Here is a 16996-nt window from a genome sequence, read left to right as displayed (position 1 = left end):
GAGGCTGTGAAATGGAAGAAATGACGGATGATCTCCCGCTGATCATGGACATGTTGTCATCGTTGGCGACGCTCGGAGGCCCCGTGACCCCGGCTCCGGCCCAGAAGGCAGATAGAGGGATGGTCCCCCCGCTCACGCAGCTCTCCGTCTCCCAGCCACACATGGACTGACTCTCCTGGAGCGTCTTCTTCGAGCGCTCCAGGAGCTCTTCTCGCCGTTGCCTCCGTTTAGCTGTTGCAGAGTCCTCGCCACGGCTCATTTCCAGAATCTCCTCCGTGTTCTCCTCACCGTAGCGCTTCTGCTGCCTCAGTTTCCACGCCTGATATGCTGTCAGGTTCACCTCCTCGAAGGATGGCGTCCTAGCCTCTCCCTCGCCATCCCCTTTCTCTCCATCGCCCACAGAACTCTTCTCGCCGTCTTCCCGGTCCTTTTTGTTCCAGCCAAACTGGATCCTCTTGACACGCCACCGCTCCAGCGGCGACATCTTCTCCTTGTTTTTCTGACAGAAGTTGTACATGGAGCTGGTGTCAGAGAGGATGCTCGCCACTTCATCGTCGATATTCTTCTTCTCTCCTTTGCCTCCTTCTGTCGTGGTGCTTTCGCTCCCTTGGTCGTCGTCTTTCTTGCGATAGCGAGCGGCAGCTTGCTCCTCGATTTCCTTTAACCGCTGTTTCCAGAGATCGGAGTAGCTGGAGTAGCTGGAGGTGGACATGGCGTCTGAGGGTTGGCATCTATTTCGCCGCTTTAACTGCTCTTTTACAGCTCGTACGTCCTCGCTAGTGACACTCTCCACGTCTGTGTCCACGCCTTCCTTGGCCTTCCTTGGCCGTCCATCAGTAACAGATTCCCCGTCCTCGCCGTCGCTGTTCAGCTGAGCCTCCCACCAGTCGTCGCTCTGGTATTTCTCATTCCTCCGCTGCCACTCACGGATCATGCTGTCCAGACCGTCCTCATCCTCGCCGTCATCCCCGCCCTCCTGCTCAGGTAGCTGGATCTCTTCCTGAGCTGATCTGTGGTTATCCAGCCCATTCTGAGCACTGATTAATCCGCTCTTTAGCGCGGCGGCAGCGGCAGAGGAGGCAACGCTGCTCATCACGCTCTCCCCATCCTCCTCCTCCTCCATCATGATGGAGTTCGCCTTCACCTCGATCATGCTCTGCTCTTCCTCTTTATCGGTGTCATCGTCATCGTCGTCCCCGCCCTCGCCGAAGATACGGGCGCGTGCTCGAGCGTCGATCACGGAGCACTGGCTGAGCGTGTCATCGTCATCGTCGCGCTCCTCCATCAGGTTCTCGTTGAGCTCCCTCAGCTGCTTCAGGAAGCCCTCGTTGGGGTTAATGGCGCGTTTCTTCCTCATGGAGGTCAAGGCCTCCATGATGGTCATGTTCTGGAAGATCATCAGGTAGGACGCCACCAGGACGGCGGAGCGGCTGACGCCCATCATGGACACCACCAGAACCTTTCCTGCAAGAGAACACATTTCACATTTTTACATTTAATGATGAAACTTTAAACTTTATTAAAATGAGGAATATGAACACAGAAACAAATGTAGAACATTTTAGAGTAAATAGTAAATCATAAAAGGCACCAAAAAACAAATAAATTAGCCAAAAAATAAACATAACATTTTATGCTTGGTTCTAAAGCCCTGATTATTAAATGCCAAAGCGTCTCATGTAAACCAGAATCAGCTGATAAATCAGCTGATTTATGTTCCATGGTTTTATTTGGATTGCTTTTCAGAATAAAAGCACTAACAGGCTTTAAAGATTACACAAGACAACAAAGATAGAAAGAGTGTTGCTGGTGTGACTGTTAGATCAGGAACACAGAGATACTCTGTCAGCTCTTCTGAGAAACCAGAATCATGGGTCATTGGTTTCCTGAGTTATTATTGACCCCTGACCCCCAGATTTATGAGGCAAAACTAGGCTGGGTTTCATAACGACTCCATTAGAAGTAAAATTCGAAAACAAGATCCCAGATGCTGAAAAACACAAATCAGAGAAGGACGAGTACAAAGACAGAAAAATGCAGGATGTTGTGGATCACAGTGTGTTCCCGTTCAGAATAAAAGCCCTTTAATGCCAAAGATCTGCAGTGATATCAAACACCACTGGAAAAAGTCAGCTGATTTCTAAGACTCCTCCCACCTTTGTGCGTCAGCAGAGCCTCGTCCAGAAACTCTGCCGTGGGTCTGAAGTGCACGGAGATGTCGGCGTCGGGGAAGTCGTCCACCTCGATGCCCAGGTACCGGATGTTCATGCCGGCGTAGAACGACTCCCCGGTGTAGACCCCCGTACCGTGAGCCACGTTCAGGATGTGGGTGACGCCCATTCTCTTCAGGCGAGCTTTGTTGACGGCGACAGATCTGAAAAAGAAAAATGTTCGATAGAAATGAAAACTTAACAACAGCGTGGGATAACGCAGTTGCAAGAAGACAAAGGGAAAAGATTTTAGGGGCCAATCTAAGTCATAGATTATCAGAGCCCAGTCTCTGGTTTATCAGGGTCCATTCTCTGAGTTTATCGGGGCCCATTCTCTGGGTTTATCAGGGTCCATTCTCTGAGTTTATCAGGGTCCATTCTCTGGGTTTATCTGGGCCCATTCTCTGGGTTTATCAGGGTCCATTCTCTAGGTTTATCAGGGTCCATTCTCTGGGTTTATCAGGGTCCATTCTCTGGGTTTATCTGGGCCCATTCTCTAGGTTTATCAGGGTCCATTCTCTGGGTTTATCAGGGTCCATTCTCTAGGTTTATCAGGGTCCATTCTCTGGGTTTATCAGGGTCCATTCTCTGGGTTTATCTGGGCCCATTCTCTGGGTTTATCAGGGTCCATTCTCTGGGTTTATCAGGGTCCATTCTCTGGGTTTATCAGGGTCCATTCTCTGGGTTTATCTGGGCCCATTCTCTGGGTTTATCAGGGTCCATTCTCTGGGTTTATCAGGGTCCATTCTCTGGGTTTATCAGGGTCCAGTGTCTGGGTTTATCAGGGTCTATTCACTGGTTTATCAGGGTCCAGTCTCTGGGTTTATCAGGGTCCATTCACTGGTTTATCAGGAGCCATTCTCTGGGTTTATCAGGGTCCATTCACTGGTTTATCAGGGTCCAGTCTCTGGTTTATCAGGGTCCAGTGTCTGGGTTTATCAGGGTCTATTCACTGGTTTATCAGGGTCCAGTCTCTGGGTTTATCAGGGTCCATTCACTGGTTTATCAGGGTCCAGTCTCTGGGTTTATCAGGGTCCATTCTCTGGTTTTAACAGGGTCCATTCTCTGGTTTATCCGGCTCCATTCTCTGGGTTTGGGGGCCCATTCTCTGGGTTTATCAGAGTCCATTCTCTGGTTTATCAGGGTCCAGTCTCTGGTTCATCGGGGCCCATTCTCTGGTTTATCAGGGTCCATTCTCTGGTTTATCAGGGTCCATTCTCTGGTTCATCGGGGCCCATTCTCTGGTTTATCAGGGTCGATTCTCTGGGTTTATCAGGGTCCATTCTCTGGGTTTATCAGGGTCCATTCTCTGGGTTTATCAGGGTCCAGTCTCTGGGTTTATCAGGGTCCATTCTCTGGTTTATCCGGGTCCATTCTCTGGGTTTGGGGGCCCATTCTCTGGGTTTATCAGGGTCCATTCTCAGGGTTTATCAGGGTCCATTCTCTGGTTTATCCGGGTCCATTCTCTGGGTTTGGGGGCCCATTCTCTGGGTTTATCAGGGTCCATTCTCAGGGTTTATCAGGGTCCATTCTCTGGGTTTATCAGGGTCCAGTCTCTGGGTTTATCAGGGTCCAGTCTCTGGGTTTATCAGGGTCCATTCTCTGGTTTATCAGAGTCCATTCTCTGGGTTTGGGGGCCCATTCTCTGGTTTATCAGAGTCCATTCTCTGGGTTTGGGGGCCCATTCTCTGGTTTATCAGGGTCCATTCTCTGGTTTATCCGGGTCCATTCTCTGGGTTTATCAGGGTCCATTCTCTGAGTTTATCAGGGTCCATTCTCTGGGTTTATCTGGGCCCATTCTCTGGGTTTATCAGGGTCCATTCTCAGGGTTTATCAGGGTCCATTCTCTGGGTTTATCTGGGCCCATTCTCTGGGTTTATCAGGGTCCATTCTCTGGGTTTATCAGGGTCCATTCTCTGGGTTTATCAGGGTCCATTCTCTGGGTTTATCTGGGCCCATTCTCTGGGTTTATCAGGGTCCATTCTCTGGGTTTATCAGGGTCCATTCTCTGGGTTTATCAGGGTCCAGTGTCTGGGTTTATCAGGGTCTATTCACTGGTTTATCAGGGTCCAGTCTCTGGGTTTATCAGGGTCCATTCACTGGTTTATCAGGAGCCATTCTCTGGGTTTATCAGGGTCCATTCACTGGTTTATCAGGGTCCAGTCTCTGGTTTATCAGGGTCCAGTGTCTGGGTTTATCAGGGTCTATTCACTGGTTTATCAGGGTCCAGTCTCTGGGTTTATCAGGGTCCATTCACTGGTTTATCAGGGTCCAGTCTCTGGGTTTATCAGGAGCCATTCTCTGGGTTTATCAGGGTCCAGTCTCTGGTTTATCAGGGTCCATTCTCTGGGTTTGGGGGCCCATTCTCTGGGTTTATCAGAGTCCATTCTCTGGTTTATCAGGGTCCAGTCTCTGGTTCATCGGGGCCCATTCTCTGGTTTATCAGGGTCCATTCTCTGGTTTATCAGGGTCCATTCTCTGGTTCATCGGGGCCCATTCTCTGGTTTATCAGGGTCGATTCTCTGGGTTTATCAGGGTCCATTCTCTGGGTTTATCAGGGTCCATTCTCTGGGTTTATCAGGGTCCAGTCTCTGGGTTTATCAGGGTCCATTCTCTGGTTTATCCGGGTCCATTCTCTGGGTTTGGGGGCCCATTCTCTGGGTTTATCAGGGTCCATTCTCAGGGTTTATCAGGGTCCATTCTCTGGTTTATCCGGGTCCATTCTCTGGGTTTGGGGGCCCATTCTCTGGGTTTATCAGGGTCCATTCTCAGGGTTTATCAGGGTCCATTCTCTGGGTTTATCAGGGTCCAGTCTCTGGGTTTATCAGGGTCCAGTCTCTGGGTTTATCAGGGTCCATTCTCTGGTTTATCAGAGTCCATTCTCTGGGTTTGGGGGCCCATTCTCTGGTTTATCAGAGTCCATTCTCTGGGTTTGGGGGCCCATTCTCTGGTTTATCAGGGTCCATTCTCTGGTTTATCCGGGTCCATTCTCTGGGTTTATCAGGGTCCATTCTCTGGGTTTATCAGGGTCCATTCTCTGGCTTTATCAGGGTCCACTCTCTGGGTTTATCAGGGTCCATTCTCTGGGTTTATCAGGGTCCATTCTCTGGGTTTATCAGGGTCCAGTCTCTGGGTTTATCAGGGTCCATTCTCTGGGTTTATCAGGGTCCAGTTTCTGGGTTTATCAGGGTCCATTCTCTGGGTTTATCAGGGTCTATTCTCTGGGTTTATCAGGGTCCATTCTCTGGGTTTAGTAGGGTCCATTCTCTGGGTTTATCAGGGTCCAGTCTCTGGGTTTATCAGGGTCCATTCTCTGGGTTTATCAGGGTCCAGTCTCTGGGTTTATCAGGGTCCAGTCTCTGGGTTTATCAGGGTCCATTCTCTGGATTTCTAGGGGACCATTTTTCGATTCTTAGGGGCCCATTCTAAGGATTTCTAAGGGCCCATTCCTTAGATTTTAAGGGCCATTCCTTTGGTTTTTGAAGGGGCCCCTCACTGGGCTTTCTACGGGCTAATTTTCTGGGTTTCTAGGGGCCAATTTTATGGGTTTCTAGGGCTCCATTCTATGGGTTTTTAGGGGCCCATTTTATGGGTTTTTAGGGGCCCATTCCTGAGTTTTTAGGGTCCATTCTCTGGGATTTTAGGGGCCATTCACTTGGTTTTTCAGGGTCCATTTTCTGGATTTCTAGGGGCCCATTTTCTGAGTTTTCAGGGGCAATTCCTTTGGTTTTTCAAGGGGCCCTTCTCTTGGTTTTCTAGAGGCCCATTTTTTGGGTTTCTAGGAGCCAATTTTATGGGTTTCTAGGGTCCATTCTCTGGGTTTTTAGGGGCCCATTTTATGGGATTTTAGGGGACATTCTCTGGGTTTATTAGGGGCCCATTCTCTGTTTTTTGGGGGCCCACTCCTGAGTTTTGAAGGGGCCCTTCTCTGGGCTTTCTAGGGGCTCATTTTCTGGGTTTCTAGGGGCCAATTTTATGGGTTTCTAGGGGTCTATTCTCTGGGTTTTTAGGGGCCCATTTCTGAGTTTTTAGGGCCCATTCACTTGGTTTTTCAGGGTCCATTCTCTGGATTTCTAGGGGACCATTTTCTGAGTTTTCAGGGGCCCATTCTATGGATTTCTAAGGGCCCATTCCTGAGCTTTTAGGGGCCATCCCTTTGGTTTTTCAAGGGGCCCTTCTCTGGGTTTTCTAGAGGCCCATTTTATGGATTTCTAGGGGTCCATTCTCTGGGTTTATTAAGGGCCATTCTCTGGATATCTAGGGGCCCATTTTCTGGGTTTTAGGGGCCATTCTCTGCATATCCAGGGGCCCATTTTCTGGGTTTTAGGGGCCATTCTCTGCGTATCTAGGGGCCCATTTTCTGGGTTTTTGGGGCCCAGATAATTCTGTGGACCTCTCTGGTATCACATCAAACAAAGCTCTTAGTCTAACTCCATCTCAAGTGTTCGGTCTAAACCCACCCAGATAGCTGAAAAACTTGAAACTGTTGTCATTCCACATCTTACTAATCAGGAAACTGTTGAAAACAAATGACAGGTTTTCATTCTTCAACATGGACGGTAAAAAGCTCAAAAACAAGTAGAAATTGTTTAGTTGACCTGATGTTTCTGAGGTCGGATATTAAAGAATCCCCCCCGGTAAATCCCTCGACAGCTCCACCATGTCATGTGTTTCAATGTTAAATAACAGGAAGGACGGAAGGCTGGAAGTTTGGCTCAATCCAGAGGAGGAACAGTCCGGTACAGAAAGGCTGGATTGTTTGGTTTTTAAGGAAGACTATTAAAACTTCACCCATCAGCTGCTTCTGCACGAGGTCAGATTTAGAAACAGCTTTCAGAGAGGACAAATAATGAGCTTTTTCATTATTTATGGTCATTTTCTTTGCAGATGACACCACTCTTAATGAAGATTTATCAGATTCCCTGACTGACTGAGTCTTCTTTACTATTAATGTCATCTGACAGGAGGCTCACAGTTTAGTTTCTGGTAAAAAAATATCCCATCATAATCAGACGGTCTCCTGACAAGTCCCCATGATCATCAGATTTAGTGATAAAGTAGAAAATAAGACTTGAAATGCTCAGAACACATGAAAACACAATGCTGTAACAGTGCAGCGCTCACTTCTCGGCGATGAAGATGTTGGGCCACACCTCGTCCACGGGGTTGATGGGAGCCTCCAGGCGGTCCTGCACCATGGCCCTCTGGATGTCCAGCACACAGGGGGTGTTGTAGGGGCTGCGGTCGTCGATCATGTCCTTGACACGGTTGTAGAGGTCTTCCACCATCAGCTGCTCGGCCGTCTCCAGCATGGACTCTGGGATGGACTCTGTGCGTGCGCCACGAGAAGGTAGCTCTGAAAGGACAACATGGAGGTCATCATGACGGCGACGTGGGCCAGGGTTACTATGGGCTACAGTCTTTCTGGAGATTTCTAGAGGATATTTGGATATATTGTAATCCAGCTTCAAATCCCCCCCCCCCCAAAAAAAAACTATAATTGTAACACCATTAAACCCTTCATAACATTCCAGATTTCAGAGAAAGAAAGCAACAATTACAAATGACAAACATTTTTGTTTTCTTTAAAACTTTCAGGTTATGTTAATTCAATGTCTTCTGAAATTTAAGGATGACATCATCCTAAAAGGCAAGGACGGAATGTTCTATAACCTTTAAAGAATGACATCATTATAAAAGGCAAGGATGGAATGTTCTATAAACAAAAAGGATGACATCATCGTTTAGGGCAAGGGTGGAATGTTTTATAACCTTTAAAAAAATGACATAATTGTAAAAGGCAAGGACAGAATAAAGGATCATATCATCGTAAAAGGCAAGGATGGAATGTGTATAACATTTTAAGATGACATCGGAGGACGGAATGTTCTATAACCTTTAAAGAATGACATCATTGTAAAAGGCAAGGATGGAATGTTCTATAAACAAAAAGGATGACATCCTTTAGGGCAAGGGCGGAATGTTCTATAACCTTTAAAGAATGACATAATTGTTAAAGGCAAGGACGGAATGTTTTATAACCTTTAAAGAATGACATAATCGTTAAAGGCAAGGGCGGAATGTTCTATAACCTTTAAAGGATAACATTTTAAAAGGCAAGGATGGAACGTTCTATAAACAAAAAGGATGACATCATTGTTTAGGGCAAGGACGGAATGTTCTATAACCTTTAAAGGATAACATTTTAAAAGGCAAGGATGGAACGTTCTATAAATATTAAAGGGAGACATCATCTTCAAAGCAGAAAGTGGAATGTTGGGTAATCTGGGAATGTTAGGAGCTTTTTCCCTCCATTTTTCCACGTGAATCATTCACACTGGAAGAAGTCTCTAGATGTGTTGCACTCCAGCGTCACTTCCTGTGCACACGTGCATCCTGGGACAGTTGTCAGCGTGACACAGAAGTTCCTTTTAACAGCTTTTCTCCCTCATTATGAGAAAGTCAGTCTGCCTTATGAGAGCCGGTTTCTATCTAACAGAGTCCTCAATCTAAAACAGGAAGTAAGCAGGGGAGCTGGCCAGCGCTGGTCTGTACTCATAATAATAATAATAATAATAATAATAATGTTTGACTGAGCGCCCCCTGGTGGTGGAATTTCATACACCCCATAATAAAGGCATGGTTCTTTTAGACAGGAATCTGCCAGCTCTACACCTAAACACTCCTCGTCTTCACACTCACAGCCGTTAACCAGAGGCCAGATCACTTTGTGTCAGGCGTCTGATCGGGCCCTCAATGTCACCCTGAAAAACCGAGTCCAGGACAGATCGTTGAATCCTCAGTTCTCAGGGCTCTTCATTAGAGCAGCTGCCTGACCACATTAGCTGTCCTCTCTGCAGACGAAGCTCTAAGCTGATTTAATGTAAGGTAATGTCAGAGGAGAGAAATCCGTTACAGGAGCGTCTCTGTCATCTCATGACTTCATTTCCTCAATCAGCTCCTCGCCGCTCCGTCTGTGCCTCTGGGAGCTGTAATGAGCCGAGGGGATTCAGCGAGGCCTCGCTCATATCAAGGACTACTCCACCAGTTTAGACCTGGAGAATGTGGGATTATTATTCCAAACACAGAGGACGGGAACGCTGGACTCATCTGATCTCTAACTTTTCTAACTTCTGAGATTCAGCAGCTCCTCGCCGCTGCACGCATTCATCAGTGAGAGTCAGAAAACTTTCACAGCGTCTCTGCTTGATGATTTTCTGCTCCCAATCAGAATCAAATAATCACCTCATTCAGTGAAGGGTTTCACTTGATTACAGCTGATTAAATATGGAGAAAATCAGGGCTTCAGCTCATAAATTTGGTCTTCTTTTAAGCTCCACAGGACGCCCATGAACCTCTGCCCTTCAGATAATTACAGCCTGATTGTAATCCAGAGTGACAACAGCTACAGAGTGATTTCTGGAGCTAAATAAAATGTGACTGAGGCAAAAACAGCCTTATTTTCTATCTTGAGGACTTTCTGGTCAAACAGCTCTTCGTCTGTGCCGCACATTTCCTGACTCAGTTTATTTGAGGATAAAGTCAAGCTTTTAATGCAGGGAGCCAAAATAAAGTGGAAATCTAGCGTCCTTCAGTGACAAATGTAGCATCAGGATGCATGCTGGGAAGATGCAGCCAGCATGGAGCTGCAGAACGCTGCAGGACTGGAGCTGGTGCAGCAGCCTCCAGGTAGAAAATACTCGTCTCACCTTCGTTGATGATCTTTTTGGCGGCGATGGCTGAGGAGAGGTGGATCGGCTCCATGAAGATACTGGCGGCGTCAGAGCCGGAGATCATGGAGAACCTGGACTCTGACAGCATGGAGAGACTGGAGCAGAGAGAAACCAGGTCTAAGTCTGAGAAAGATTAAAACATTTATTCACACCACAAACCCTCATCAGCTGATTCCTTCTAAGCACGCTATTGGCTTATCAGTCTTAACCTGCTCTAGCCCGGCTACACACTCCTGCTCCCTCTGAGAGCCAACCCCCCTCCACCCCAGCTCCTCCTTTATCATCAGTGACACCTGCCCTGCTCTGCTCTCAGACACAGGAAAGGCAGGAACGTTTCTAGAACATCCTGGATCAGGTGAGTCCTACCTGGGCGACGAACAGCGTAGGTAACGGTTCTGGACCCCCTGGACGGTCTCCTCCCCGTCCCCGTTAGGGACCGCCTGATCCCCTCGCTCCTCGCTCTCACTGGTCGACGCCATGGCAACCAAGATGGCAACCTGCAAAAACAACTCTTGTTATTTCATGTTGAATTATTTATCAGACTCTCTCACTTAGACGGGACTAAATGAGAGCTCATCAAACTGTCCTGCCTGGTGAGTGAATACAGATTACCACAGTGAGAGCCATTATCCACAAAAGAGAAAACCTGGACCGGCTCTGAACCTTTCCAGGAATGGCCATTATCAGCCATTATCAGCCATTATCTGCCATTATCAGCCGTTATCAGCCATTATCAGCCATTATCCACAAATGAAGAAAACTTTGAACAACGGTAGAACCGTCCACTTCTAAGGCTGTGGGACTCGAGACAACCACGCTGAGAGCCATTTTACACAAATGAGGAAAACCTTGAACAGAAGTGAACCTTCCCGGGAATGGCCATTATCAGCCATTATCAGCCATTATCAGCCATTATCAGCCATTATCAGCCGTTATCAGCCATTATCAGCCATTATCAGCCATTATCAGCCGTTATCAGCCATTATCAGCCATTATCAGCCATTATCAGCCATTATCAGCCATTATCAGCCGTTATCAGCCGTTATCAGCCATTATCAGCCATTATCAGCCATTATCAGCCGTTATCAGCCGTTATCAGCCGTTATCAGCCGTTATCAGCCGTTATCAGCCGTTATCAGCCGTTATCAGCCGTTATCAGCCATTATCAGCCGTTATCAGCCGTTATCAGCCATTATCAGCCGTTATCAGCCATTATCAGCCATTATCAGCCGTTATCAGCCGTTATCAGCCGTTATCAGCCATTATCAGCCGTTATCAGCCGTTATCAGCCGTTATCAGCCATTATCAGCCATTATCAGCCGTTATCAGCCGTTATCAGCCGTTATCAGCCATTATCAGCCATTATCAGCCGTTATCAGCCGTTATCAGCCATTATCAGCCATTATCAGCCGTTATCAGCCGTTATCAGCCATTATCAGCCATTATCCACAAATGAAGAAAACTTTGAACAACGGTAGAACCGTCCACTTCTAAGGCTGTGGGACTCGAGACAACCACGCTGAGAGCCATTTTACACAAATGAGGAAAACCTTGAACAGAAGTGAACCTTCCCGGGAATGGCCAACTGTTTCTCTGGCTTTGTGCTCAGCTAACCACGGTGAGAGCCATCACCCACAAATAGAGAAAACTGTGAACAGAGATGAAACTACCAAAATGACTCCAACAGCTCCTGGACTCATCCAGGAGGTCCCCGAAGGCCTCACTGACTCAGTTAAGGTCAGAGTTCATGATTCACTGCTGAGCAATGAGAACACAAAGGCTCATCTCACATTCGACTAAAAACATCCTGATGATCCCAAAGACTTCTGGGAAATACTCTGAGGACTGGAAGGACGGAGAAGAGCTGACTGTAAGTCTGACTGCATCACAGATGTGTGAGTGAACGTTCAGGATATAAAGAAACATGTCAGAGCTGAGCGACAGAAACACCAGAGCGCTGGTGAACCTATGTTTATATGAGGATGATGATGTTTTCTACAGCAGCTCTCTGTCCTGCCATCACACACAGAGTGACCATCAGAGCCGGTCTGGTACGGTTTCATGTCCTCATGTCGTCGTAAACCTCCTCATAAATCAGATATTAAGAGCAGAATGATTAAAATGAGCCAGCGTTGATGTTGTGGTGAGTCTGACTAATCAGTGCTGGTGTGATCTGAGGCCTTCCAGCAGATCTATTTATAAGCGGAGCGACAGCTGCCCCGGAGCCTGGCAGCGTCACTGAGAGGCCTCACAGCTCTCTAAAACAACACAAACATCACACGGGCTCATCTGAAGTGAGAAAAGCTCCAAAATAGAAAATATTCCTCTCTGGACCAACATGTGACCGGTTTGTCTGGTTCTTACCTCGCTGCTGACAGTGCGCTCTCTCTCTCTGAAGGAGGTCGTCTGGAGCTGATGGCGGCCGGACTGACACTAAAGTTAGAGAGACCCTCACCCTCAGGTCCTCCCCCTCCTCCCCCCTGCTGAGCCCCGACACCCGACACCTCAGCTGCAGGTACCAGAGCATGTTTACTGCAGCGTTACAGCACTTAGACACGCTTTACTGCAGTGTTATGGTTTCTCTTTATAGTTCCTTTTCCTGCCATAATTACCTGAGTGTGAATGAAAACTACTGACACAACTTTATTCATTTTTTAAAGATTTTTTAGATTTCTCTTTGGGCTTTTGTCTGTTCATGATAAGGTGGATAGAGAGAGAAATATAAGAGAAGGAGAGAGAAGCCTCAGGTCTGACATGAACCCGGACTGACCACTAGAGGACTTCAGTCCAGATAGATGTGAAAACCAACCACTAGACCATCAGGGTCTGGTATCCGTCAGATTCTACGGTGGCCCTGAAGGTCCACTGCAACAACATGAATGCACATTTAATTAAAGGTTAAAATATTTGATTAAAAATAAAACAATAATAATAAGAAGAATGATTAAAAACAATAAAAACAAAATAATTTCATTAAGCACAAAAATACAAAAACATTTATAAAAAATGTAAAAATAAAATAACAAATTCAGGAAACAGCTAAAACTACAACAAGAAAACAATTTTATTGAATGAACCTAAAAAAAGGTTTAAAAAAAACTTTATATGAAACACACACGCAAAAAAAACAAAACACAAAAACATTTAAAAATATAAAAAAATGTTTTTAAAACATAAAAAAACTGAATGAAAGTAAAAAAATATATTAAATACAAAATAAAATTTAATGAAACAAAAAATGAAACACAAAACTTTAAATTTGATGTGAAACATGAACATTTGATCAAACAAAAAACACACACATATGAAAATCTGATGTGAAACATTATTAATGGACTAAAAAAATGAATTGAAAAAAGTTCACGAAGGGCAAAAACATAAAAATACAACAAAAACTTAAACTGGAAAATTTGAATTTTGAATGAAATGCATTATTTTTGTATGAAACTCAAAAAAGTAAAAAGAAAAAACAGAATCACCAAAGTTTAAAAAACATAAAACAAAAACAAAAACAAACAAAAAACCAAAACAAAAATATGAAAACAAAAACCATTTATGAGACACAGACTTGTTTCTGTTTCCTTTCTTTCTTTGTTTTATCTGATATTTGTGAATCATAAAAATGTTTGCCCTCAGTGGAATGTTTTTGCAGGTTACCTTCTGGGCCACCGTACAGTTCCTCCTTTTTGTGTGTTTTAATGCTTTCTTCTTGATGTATAAAAAATCCCTGACTAAATAATGTTCTTTATGCACACGTTGCTGAGGGAAGCAGAGGAGAAACCAAGGTGAAACTGATTTTGTGTGGAATCAACCCTTTCCTCATCATCGTAATAATCCTCATTATTCTAGCAGAAACATCTAAAACAATGCCTCTGTCTTTAAAACTCATCGACTAGTAGGAAATGTCTGATAAACTCCCTCTTTCTTAAAGTTTCTGGTTAATTTTTCTGCCTTTCTGATATTTCCTTTCTTGCTTTATCCTTCCCTCTATCTCCTTCCTCAGCAGAACCATCATAAAGAATCTTCTAGATGGTTCTAATCTACATTTAACATTCACTCATTGACAGAATAAATGCGCCGCTACAACTAACACCTCATATATGATTCATAGCCATAATGCCTACGTCTTGGGGCCCCTCTGAGGCCCCGGGGACTGGCCTTCCTCTGTCTGATTTGTGATCTTGAACACAGCTTGTGTTTATCTAAAGTCAGCTGACAAAGACTGGGCTATAAATAACCTCAGAATGCAGCTGATTGGAGTCACATGGTCAGCCGTGGTGGAGTACTGCTGGTCTGACAGAGAAAGTCAGAATCCTCTTTAACCTGATGTTATATCCTGGTGTCTATGAATCCTCTGTGGCTCTCTATGATCCTGATCTGTTGGTTTATCATTACAGAGGATCAGTGTCCTTACACTGGATCATCGATCTGCTCTATCTGACAGCAGGAGTTCAATCCAGCATTAAAAAGCTCCTAACTCACTAAAACATGAACCCATTAATACAAGCAAACATCAGATATGTGGCCATGATCCCAGACTTCTGCAGACGGCTGCAGTGATTCTACATGAACACACTGGAAGACCACTGAGCTGAGGTCAACATCTGGATGAGTGGGAGTGGTCTAAAGATACAACAATCCTGCTCTGTCCTCAGAGAACAGGATAGAGATATAAACACAAGATCAACATCTGGATGAGTGGGAGTGGTCTAAAGATACAACAATCCTGCTCTGTCCTCAGAGAACAGGATAGAGATATAAACACAAGATCAACATCTGGATGAGTGGGAGTGGTCTAAAGATACAACAATCCTGCTCTGTCCTCAGAGAACAGGATAGAGATATAAACACAAGATCAACATCTGGATGAGTGGGAGTGGTCAAAGGATACAACAATCCTGCTCTGTTCTCAGAGAACAGGATAGAGATATAAACACAAGATCAACATCTGGATGAGTGGGAGCCTGCTAAAGAAGCAACAATCCTGCTCTGTTCTCAGAGAACAGGATAGAGATATAAACACAAGATCAACATCTGGATGAGTGGGAGCCTGCTAAAGATACAACAATCCTGCTCTGTCCTCAGAGAACAGGATAGAGATATAAACACAAGATCAACATCTGGATGAGTGGGAGTGGTCTAAAGATACAACAATCCTGCTCTGTCCTCAGAGAACAGGATAGAGATATAAACACAAGATCAACATCTGGATGAGTGGGAGTGGTCTAAAGATACAACAATCCTGCTCTGTCCTCAGAGAACAGGATAGAGATATAAACACAAGATCAACATCTGGATGAGTGGGAGTGGTCTAAAGATACAACAATCCTGCTCTGTCCTCAGAGAACAGGATAGAGATATAAACACAAGATCAACATCTGGATGAGTGGGAGTGGTCAAAGGATACAACAATCCTGCTCTGTTCTCAGAGAACAGGATAGAGATATAAACACAAGATCAACATCTGGATGAGTGGGAGTGGTCAAAGGATACAACAATCCTGCTCTGTTCTCAGAGAACAGGATAGAGATATAAACACAAGATCAACATCTGGATGAGTGGGAGTGGTCTAAAGATACAACAATCCTGCTCTGTCCTCAGAGAACAGGATAGAGATATAAACACAAGATCAACATCTGGATGAGTGGGAGTGGTCTAAAGATACAACAATCCTGCTCTGTTCTCAGAGAACAGGATAGAGATATAAACACAAGATCAACATCTGGATGAGTGGGAGCCTGCTAAAGATACAACAATCCTGCTCTGTCCTCAGAGAACAGGATAGAGATATAAACACAAGATCAACATCTGGATGAGTGGGAGTGGTCTAAAGATACAACAATCCTGCTCTGTCCTCAGAGAACAGGATAGAGATATAAACACAAGATCAACATCTGGATGAGTGGGAGTGGTCTAAAGATAGAACAATCCTGCTCTGTCCTCAGAGAACAGGATAGAGATATAAACACAAGATCAACATCTGGATGAGTGGGAGTGGTCTAAAGATACAACAATCCTGCTCTGTCCTCAGAGAACAGGATAGAGATATAAACACAAGATCAACATCTGGATGAGTGGGAGTGGTCTAAAGATACAACAATCCTGCTCTGTCCTCAGAGAACAGGATAGAGATATAAACACAAGATCAACATCTGGATGAGTGGGAGTGGTCTAAAGATACAACAATCCTGCTCTGTCCTCAGAGAACAGGATAGAGATATAAACACAAGATCAACATCTGGATGAGTGGGAGTGGTCTAAAGATACAACAATCCTGCTCTGTCCTCAGAGAACAGGATAGAGATATAAACACAAGATCAACATCTGGATGAGTGGGAGTGGTCAAAGGATACAACAATCCTGCTCTGTTCTCAGAGAACAGGATAGAGATATAAACACAAGATCAACATCTGGATGAGTGGGAGCCTGCTAAAGATACAACAATCCTGCTCTGTTCTCAGAGAACAGGATAGAGATATAAACACAAGATCAACATCTGGATGAGTGGGAGTGGTCTAAAGATAGAACAATCCTGCTCTGTCCTCAGAGAACAGGATAGAGATATAAACACAAGATCAACATCTGGATGAGTGGGAGTGGTCTAAAGATACAACAATCCTGCTCTGTCCTCAGAGAACAGGATAGAGATATAAACACAAGATCAACATCTGGATGAGTGGGAGTGGTCTAAAGATACAACAATCCTGCTCTGTCCTCAGAGAACAGGATAGAGATATAAACACAAGATCAACATCTGGATGAGTGGGAGTGGTCAAAGGATACAACAATCCTGCTCTGTTCTCAGAGAACAGGATAGAGATATAAACACAAGATCAACATCTGGATGAGTGGGAGTGGTCAAAGGATACAACAATCCCGCTCTGTTCTCAGAGAACAGGATAGAGATATAAACACAAGATCAACATCTGGATGAGTGGGAGTGGTCTAAAGATACAACAATCCTGCTCTGTCCTCAGAGAACAGGATAGAGATATAAACACAAGATCAACATCTGGATGAGTGGGAGTGGTCAAAGGATACAACAATCCTGCT

At 45.1% G+C, this 16996-nt stretch overlaps 1 protein-coding gene across 1 annotated transcript in view; it reads right to left on the bottom strand.

The window, feature by feature from the left end:
* Positions 1-12410, bottom strand: part of dusp27 (dual specificity phosphatase 27) — a 14700-nt gene extending 2290 nt beyond the window's left edge. The window contains exons 1-6 of the mRNA XM_041781543.1: positions 12308-12410; positions 10310-10440; positions 9920-10038; positions 7335-7566; positions 2157-2374; positions 1-1464 (exon numbers count right to left, since the gene is read on the bottom strand). The exon at positions 1-1464 is cut by the window's left edge and continues 2290 nt beyond it. Of these exons, the coding sequence (XP_041637477.1) occupies positions 1-1464; positions 2157-2374; positions 7335-7566; positions 9920-10038; positions 10310-10422 (2146 nt within the window). The 5' untranslated portion in view covers positions 10423-10440; positions 12308-12410. The remainder of the gene's footprint in view (positions 1465-2156; positions 2375-7334; positions 7567-9919; positions 10039-10309; positions 10441-12307) is intronic.
* Between the last annotated feature and the right edge of the window lie 4586 nt (positions 12411-16996).

The sequence above is a fragment of the Cheilinus undulatus genome, linkage group 24 (genome assembly GCF_018320785.1).
Source record: "Cheilinus undulatus linkage group 24, ASM1832078v1, whole genome shotgun sequence".
Lineage (NCBI taxonomy): Eukaryota > Metazoa > Chordata > Actinopteri > Labriformes > Labridae > Cheilinus > Cheilinus undulatus.
The sequence above is the reverse complement of the archived record's forward strand: the minus strand, read 5'-3'. Positions and strand labels throughout refer to the sequence as shown.